Source organism: Elaeis guineensis, chromosome 3 (assembly GCF_000442705.2).
Source record: "Elaeis guineensis isolate ETL-2024a chromosome 3, EG11, whole genome shotgun sequence".
Taxonomy (NCBI): Eukaryota; Viridiplantae; Streptophyta; class Magnoliopsida; order Arecales; family Arecaceae; genus Elaeis; species Elaeis guineensis.
The window spans coordinates 126985326-126994235 of record NC_025995.2 but is presented as its reverse complement, the minus strand read 5'-3'; the positions used below and the strand labels follow the sequence as shown (position 1 = coordinate 126994235).

The window sequence follows — 8910 nt, the reverse complement described above, 5'->3', positions numbered from 1 at the left end:
TTCTTCCATCCGTGAATGGACGACGGAAGACCAGTGATGAAGGAAAGCCCCTTTCGAGGATTGAAGTACCACCACCCTCGGGCTTTAGGGTGGGCTCGGAGGATGAAGAAGGCTCGGAAGAGGGAGATCCGAGGGTCAGTCGGCAAAAGCCGACACAGAAGAGCAAAGCTGACTATTAACCGAACTGAGTTCGGCGCGAGTTGTGCCGGGCACAGCCCGTAATAGTCGAGAATGTTTCGGACAAACTCCGAGACTGGGAAATGAAGGCCGGCCCGGAGGTCCTCCACGTAGAAGGCCACCTGGCCCTCAGGCGGGCTATTAACCCGACCGTCGGCACCAAGGACGAACAGCCGAAGCTGCCCCGGGATGCAATATTGCTCCCGGAGCCGATCGACGTTCGGCCCCGAAAGTGAGGAGACCTCCACCTCCGGGGTCGACCGAGTGTCGTCAGTCGACTCTCCCGACCGACCACCTCGTGGAGACGTTCTGGCCATGGACTGAGAAAAATGACAGGAAATGAAGAAGGAGGAGATGGTAAAGGTGATGATGACCTATAGAAGAAGAAGACGGAACTCCTAAGAAGAAGGGAAGCGGAGAAGAGTACCTGAAATGAGGGATTACGCGGGCAGAGTCTCGACAGCAAAGTAATGGGGGGGGGTAAAAACTGAATAGGGGCGACCCTGTATATATAGTACCCTCCGACGGTCGAGATGAAGGCACGACCAATGAGGAGTCCCCAGATCTCGCCACGTGGCATCATCTGGGCCGTCCGTCGGCCCGACGGTTCGACGCACCTATCCTCAGATTGAGCCACGTCACCTCCATCCGCTCCAACGAACCCGTCCCAATGGCCGCACGCCACGTGGCGTAAAGGCCGCGACGTTTCGTATCCCCGAAGGGGCGGCGAGAACGATGGTTTTCCTTCTCGATGGGATAGGACGTCTGACACCGACAGGACGTCTGACACCGAAAGGACGTCCGACACCGGCAGGACGTCCGACACCGACATGACACCTGGCGCCGACAGGACGTCTGACGCCGACGGGACGGGACATCTGACACCGATCGGACATCTGACGCCAGCGAATCGCTCGGTATTCATGAGACGCCTGACATCATATCAATCCGCGGTACGGTCGGAACTTGACACACAGTGGATCCACTCCTTTTCGCCCGACGCTACTGCCCAAACGAAGACATCGGCCAGCGTGCCATCCGACTCAGGAATGGAGGGGGGCAACTGTTGAGGAATACCGACCGACCCCGCTCATGCCGACTTATAATCGGGCATATCCGACCCGACCGATCGACCGACCGACCGATCGTCGGATGCCATTACCGACCGATCGACGGCTCTCTACCGACCGAGGATATGTCGGTCGGACAGACCTTTTCCGCCCTCCTGGCCGACTGCACCAGAGGGTCCGATGCCCGACTCCCGCGACGTGCCCGACTGACCATCGGAGGGGTCCGAATCTCCACCCGACACCCCTCAGCTGGCCGCCGACCTAGGGTCGGTCGACTCCTCCAATCGCCGTACTACTACCAGAGACTGTCAGTCCTGACAACGGCATGCGGCACTGCCGCCTAGGAGCATTATCCCACCTAAGGCATAGGTCAACCCTAGCGATTTGACAGTCCCATGGCGATTTGATACCTTTACGGCGACTCTGACAGTCTACAGTGAGTTGACAATTCTTCAATTGTCCGTGTCATTAATGACAGCGCCATACCATGCTCCACTATATATATCGGGGAAGGCAACAGTGCTAGAGGTCCCTTCGAAACTTTTGGGCTTGCCCCCTCTCTCTCTTTCCCTCTCTCGTTGAGCTCCTTGTTTTCTTTTCACTATTGCTTAGTCTCCTCTCTGACTTGACCGTCGGAGGGTCTCCGTCGGAGCCGCTTCCGATCAATGTGGACTTTCTTTTGCAGGCGCTCGTTCTCGATGACCAGACGACGAGGAAATTGACCTCAACACTACTGCATATGTGTTGTTTATGATTATAAAACCTAATCAAATGAGGACAGCACTGCTACACCGACACACACGTCGTGCTAGACCCCTACATTGTTGCTCCAACTTCCGCTATCTTGGGTTGCTTTATGCTATCATTGGAAGCATAAACTAACTATACCGAAGCATTGGGATTGTCGGAAAGTTCTGCAATCACTTTCTACTTGAGTTTGTTCGTAATTGCCCAATACTCCTAATGCTTACATTGTTCCTATGCGTCAATAGCATACCCTCCATTGACAAGCATTGTCTTTCAACCAGGTCATCTGAAATTTTGAATCTATTTTACCCAAATCTATCAATTTTTTGGCTCTAGTATATGTTAAGCTTGATTCATTTGACAATAGTTTTAAGTTTTTCGAGTTTAGTAATTTCTAATACCATAAGAGGTACTTAGTTAGCCAATAGAACTTGTTGTAGTGTAGAAAGGACTTTTTTAGTCTCATATCGGTTAGAGTCAAAAGAGAGTATGGTTTATATAGATTACAATCTTCTCTCCCACGTGAGGCTTCTTTTAAAGGGCAAAACCGTGAGGCTCTAAATGACCAAAGCCCACTGAAATTCAAAGATGGTCATGAGCCAAAATGGACAATACCTTACGTATATCTGTGAGATGTCTCCTATCCACCACGGGCCACGTTAGGCATCTTTTAAAGATAAAAATTTGTTCTTTTGACTCGTAATCACAACAGGACTATCCCTTTTCTACTATGTTGAACTCTTACCTAGAATTGTTGGATTCGGCCTCTGTCCTCGGCCTGCTTTGTCAGCCTTAATTTGGTGGCCCATGCTAAGGAATTTTGGACCCATCCATGTAGCTGCCGTCTGGGCTGGGGAAACCTGTTCTGGAATCCACTACATTCCAAAAAAGCCGGTGCCTGTCTCCAATTTTGGCAAATTCTTTATGCAGCGCTGGCAGCGTAGAAAATTCGATAAGGAGCGTGCTGTTCGATAGATCTACTTAATTATTATTTTTTAATATATATTTAATATCTATAAATTAATTTTTTAAATTTAAAAATTTTATATAATAAAAATATTTTATTTTTTGATAAAATTACGATATTTTATGATCATATCATGACATAATACATAAAAAAAATTATAATTTTTATCCACAAAATATCATAATATAATACAGGATGTCATAATATGTACTGGATGTTAAAATTTTTTTTCAAAAAATAGAGATATTATCATCATTCAAAATTTTTAAATAAAAAAATAAAGTTACAAATATTAAATACGCATTAGAAAGTCATTGGATAAAATTGTTCCTTCCATATTATGATTTTTTAGATCATATTATGGTATTCTGGATTATACTACGTCATAAAATATCATAATTTTTTTAAAAAATAAAAATATTTTTATTATATAAAAATTTTAAATAAAAAATTAATTTATAAATATTAAATATATATTAACAATCGATAAATATATGGACCAATCGGACAAAATGATATACTCCATGTCCGATTTTCTATCCCTACACCACCGCCACCCCCTAGAACTGTCAATTTGGGTTGGGCTCGTTGGGTTGGCCAGTCCCGTCATGTAAATAAAGCGGGTTAGGTTTACATTTTAGCAATCCGTTTAGAAATGGGTCAAATAATCTGTCCTGTTTGGGTCGACGGGTCGGAATGGACTGACCTGTCTCTTTTTATTTATACATATATATATATATATATATATATATATATATATATTTTTTTTTTTTTTTCAAAAGAGGATTCTAATATTATTGAAAAGATAATTGATGAAGAAGAGGAAGAAGATGAAGAATTGAATGATGAGGACACAATAATAATATGGGGATAATTTTTTGGAACTTTGATTTACCTCTAAATTAGTTTAAAAATTGAAACTTAAAGTCTTTTAAGTTTGAGTTGTATTAAGTATTTAGTTTAAGTTTGATAATTTTATTTTATGATTAAAAATTGAGATGTGAAAATTTGATAGGTTGATTTGAGTTTAAATTGAATATGAAATTCAGTATATATTATTATTTATAGATTTTTTTTTTTAATTTTGATGAATTGATATATTTAACCCACGATCTATGATAGATCGATCGGATTAAAATTTTTTCAACCCATCAATTAAATCGGCCAACCCATCCCAATCTATTTAAAAATGAATTGGGATAGATCAAAATGGACCAACCCTGACAGCTATACCGCAGAATATCTCCTCCAATTTTTAATTCCCAAAGAGCCCGCGCCAACAAAAGACCCCTTCCCTGATTCACGTGCGTGCACGTGCCATCTTATCCCGATCCGCGCGAAACCCGGCACCACGGACGCCCCGCCCCACCCGACTGCAGCGCCCTCCGGTTCCACCGACTCCTAGAGCCAAAATGTAGAAAATCGAATGGAAGTTTCTTTGAATATCAAAATTGCCCCTCCACCTTCCAACCCGAACACCCAGCGAGAGCGTTTCCTTGGTAATTTTACGGAAAAGCCAATGGCTTTCTCAGCTTCCTCCTCTTTCCTCTGCCTTCTCTCAGCGCTTCCCCCATGAAGTCAACCCAGAAGCATCCATAGTTTCCCATCTCTCAGTAATTTTCTTCTCACATTCACTCTCATCTCAAAGACTTGCTAAACACCACAAGAGAGGAAGAGTGGAAATGGATCTCAATTCTCACAGCGGCTCATATCTTGGAACGCAAACCCTCACGCCCAGGTAAAGCCCTCTTCGCCCTCCAAATCCATCTCTCAATTCCCCCCAAACCCCATCCAATTAATAAATCTCTTAAAGCACACACACACAGACGCATAGACATTCAAATGACAGACATACATTGTTCTCCTTTTGATCTAATTTTTGTCGTGGATTTCTTGTGATCGGGGTCATAGCTTTCTTGTACTTTCAGGGATAGAGTGCTTAGTTCTGCTATTTTTCCTAACCCGTCTTGTTTCAGATAAAGCGGAACGGAGTGAGTGTCTCTAGGAGTGGTTATTATTAGTTTTATCTGGCTATGGAGACCACAATTTGGATCCAAAATCTTTGGATTCTTGGCATGTTGATGTCCTTCACCCTCACCTCCTCAAACTCATTTTACCAACTCGAAGAAGACCATTCTGTGACCCACAACTATGCCCGCTTCCCCGAGGTGGAGAAAGAATGCCGGTCGGTCCTCAGATCGGCTTCCAGATTGGAATCGGATGCGAACGGGATCCAAGCCATCCAGCCGGAGCTCTCCTTCTTCCGGGGAGACTGGAGGCAGGACGTCGGCGACGCCCCTCTGATGCCGTTCGATGGAAGCGATGCTTCGGTGGACCATTCCAGCGCGCCCGATCCCCTTCGCCTGGCAACCTTCATGCTGACCCATGTCGATCGCTCTCACCTTACCGCGGTGAATGTCAGTGGAGTTCTGGGTATTGCCATATCGAGGAACGGCACCGCCCCAGAGATGCGCCGGTATTCGTATCCGGAATTCCTGATTTGGCCTGGGAGCTCCGAGCTCAGGATTCTTTTCGAAGGGATCTACGCCGAGTCTGACAACAAGAATGGTGGAGAGAGGGTCTTGTGCTTGTTGGGGAATGCTGTGCTTCCATCTCGCCAACCCGATTCCACCGACCCATGGGAGTGGGTGAAGGATATCCGTTCGAACAATTTCCAGCTTCCCCTCTTGCAAGACGAGCGGATCTTGCTCCTCCTCCGCTATCCTAAGGCCTTCAAGCTGACAAGTAGAGTGGTGCATGGGGAAATGCGGAGCCTAAATCGGCGGTCAAGCCTTAGGTACTTTGATAAGGTCCGGTTATCTTCCCAGTTGGGCGCTTATTCAAACTACCAGTTTGGGTCGGAAGAGTTCGTGTCCAAGGCCTGCAGCCCTTACCCTTATCAAGATGATGTGGTGGGTGGCCGCTTCGAGGTCTATAAAGGAACTGGCTTCTGTGGAGTGCTTGATCAGTTCATCTCTGGAGAGGTTCTCGATGTTGTACCAAACTGGAACTGTAATTCCACGGATGAATTCTGCAGTAGGCTGGGGCCTTTTGCATCAGAGAGGGAGATCAGGGCCACGGATGGGGGTTTCGCCAATGTGGGTATCATGATGCAAGATATCAGGTGTGAGCCGGGCTTTGGTCACGATCATGTGAGCTTGGCAAAGGTGTCAGCGGTGTTCAGAGCTATTCCTCCATGGGAGAACCAGTACAGCGTGGCACAGAGGACCGGCCTCAATAACATGACTCTTTCAGCCGAGGGGATTTGGAACTCATCGGCCGGACAGCTCTGCATGGTTGGATGTCTTGGGCTTGGTGATGGGGGATGCCACTCTCGCATTTGTTTATATATTCCAACCTCCTTCTCGATCGACCAGCGGAGTATCATTTTTGGAAGAATTTCCAGTATCAATGACAGTGCTCACATCTCGCACTACCCCTTGTCGTTTGAAAAGCCTGTGCATCCTATGCAACTATGGACTAAGATGAACAACTACCTTTATGGTGGGGCTTACAAGTATTCAAAGATCAAGTTAGCCGGTGCTTTTCTTGAGAGAAGTGAACCTTTTGATTTTCGTACTGTTATCAAGAAATCGCTCCTTAGCTATCCGAGGAAGGGGGATGATAATGATGATCTGGTCAATCTTTCCAATCTCGCAGATGATCTGACACTTCATACATATGTGCTTCCAGATCCACCACCCAAAATTCGTACAAAGAGGCCTTTTCTCCAAATGGAGATACTCTCGCTTGGATCATTGTTTGGGCGCTCTTGGGCATATCGAAATATATCAGTTGCAAAAGGTTGGACTCCAACCACTACAAAAGCGGTTTCCACTGAGAAGGAGCTACTTTTGAATGTGTCGGCGGAAATCACTCTCTCTGGAGAGCTGTATGGCAATGTCTCTGTGCTATTCTTGGAGGGCCTTTATAACCCAGTAGATGGAAAGATGTATCTGATAGGCTGCAGAGATGTCCGTGCTTCATGGAAAATCTTGTTCGAAAGCATGGATCTTGAAGATGGACTAGATTGTTTGATTGAAGTAAAAGTAGAGTATCCACCAACAACCGCACGGTGGCTCATAAATCCGACAGCAAAGATCTCCATTGGTAGTCAAAGGAATGATGATGACCCATTCCATTTCAACCAGGTCAATCTCCAGACACTTCCAATATTGTATCGGGAACAACGTCAGGACATACTCTCTCGGAGAGGCGTAGAGGGGATTCTTCGAATCCTTACATTGTCAGTAGCAGTCATTTGCATACTTAGCCAGCTGTTTTACATTAGAGATAATACGAGTTCTACCCCCTTCATTTCTCTTGTCATGCTTGGTGTTCAGGCTCTTGGCTATAGCATTCCACTGATCACAGGAGCCGAGGCACTGTTTGCCAGGCTGGCAGCTGAATATGAGACCCCATCCTATGAGTTTGAGAAGAATCAGTGGTTCCAAATTATGGACTATCTAGTGAAGATTCTTGTGCTGGCTGCATTTCTTCTTACTGTAAGGCTTGCTCAGAAGGTATGGAAATCCCGAATCAGATTACTGAGTCGCACTCCGCTTGAGCCACGAAGAGTCCCAAATGATAAACGGGTTCTTCTCTTTTCCTCTGCCATACATGTGGTTGGTTTTCTGGTAATTCTTGTTGTGCACTATATTAATGCCTCTAGGAGACCAATTCACCAGGACACATACATTGATTCAAGAGGGAATAGCCATAAATTGCGTGAATGGGGGATTCAGCTGGAGGAGTATATAGGTCTTGTTCAAGATTTTTTCCTGCTTCCTCAGATCATTGGCAACTTTTTGTGGCAGATTAATTGCAAACCTCTGAGGAAAGCCTACTACATTGGAATAACAGCAATTCGGCTACTTCCACATGTTTATGATTACATCAGAGCTCCAGTTTTCAATCCTTACTTCTCAGAGGAATATGAATTTGTAAACCCAAGCTTAGATTTCTATTCCAGGTTTGGGGATGTGGCAATTCCAGTGACTGCTTCTGTGCTTGCAATTGTCGTGTTTATTCAGCAGACATGGAATTATGAGAAACTTAGCCAGACTCTGAGATCGCAGAAGATACTTCTTCCTCTGGGATCCACTGTCTATGAGAGGCTACCCTCAATGTCATTTGAAGCAGAGCTTGTTTCTGGTGTGAATGAAGCTAAAACCCAGGATGCTTTGCATGGCGATGAAGAATGATGTTCCCTTTCTTAAAGAATTTCCTGTTTCTTTCTTCCAAAGATATGGACTCAATGTTTCACCATGAAGTATATGTTTTTAAAAAGAGTAACTCGTTCCCCCTTTAATATACATGTTAGCAATGTAATTTTCATATAGAAGACTGCGGTAGGGTTCTGATATATAACTTTCTTACATAAGAGTCACATAGCTGTTCTTTTTCTGTCTTAAGTGGTCTGAACCATTTGTTTCTGCAGAAAAACTTGGAAGTATAATCTATAGACTGGCTTTCCTTATATTTTATGAAAATGTGGAAACTCACTGGTGAGATATGGAATAACAGATTACTATCCTCAAGATGAACCTTTTCATATATATCAATGTTATCCTACAATTTTCAATTTCCAAGAGAAGGAGATTTGTACCAGAAGAAGAAGAAGAAGAAGCAGCAGAAGAAGAAGAAGAAGAGAGAGAGAGATCACTAACTGGTTGTTCATGCATGTGAAGGGACAGGTGGGGCAGGTATGTAACTTAGCTGCCTGTTCTTAGAGACTTGGATATTACTTCAACATGGCAACAATGTTGTATCCTTTATCAGCAAACTCACTTGCATTGTGAATAACAGAAATGCAATAATGAATCTTTGTTTTGTGGAAATTCATGTTTTTTGCACTATTTGTTTGATAATTTATTTGGCAACTCAGACATGATGAGGTTTGTCTGGTTCTATGGTTCCAGCGATAATGTTTATGAAGTAAAAGTTAGG

At 44.5% G+C, this 8910-nt stretch overlaps 1 protein-coding gene across 1 annotated transcript; it reads left to right on the top strand.

Annotated features, from left to right (window-relative positions):
• The first annotated feature begins 4346 nt into the window (after window positions 1-4346).
• LOC105040236 (uncharacterized) lies at window positions 4347-8375 on the top strand. Its single transcript, XM_010916664.4, has 2 exons — window positions 4347-4699; window positions 4938-8375. The coding sequence occupies exon 2, from the start codon at window positions 4995-4997 to the stop codon at window positions 8163-8165; it is 3171 nt and encodes a 1056-aa protein (XP_010914966.1). The 5' UTR covers window positions 4347-4699; window positions 4938-4994; the 3' UTR covers window positions 8166-8375.
• The last annotated feature ends 535 nt before the right edge of the window (window positions 8376-8910 follow it).

Bases quoted from the DNA above. Each gene is read 5' to 3' on its own strand.
- LOC105040236 (XM_010916664.4), top strand. From the start codon at position 4,995: ATGGAGACCACAATTTGGATCCAAAATCTTTGGATTCTTGGCATGTTG.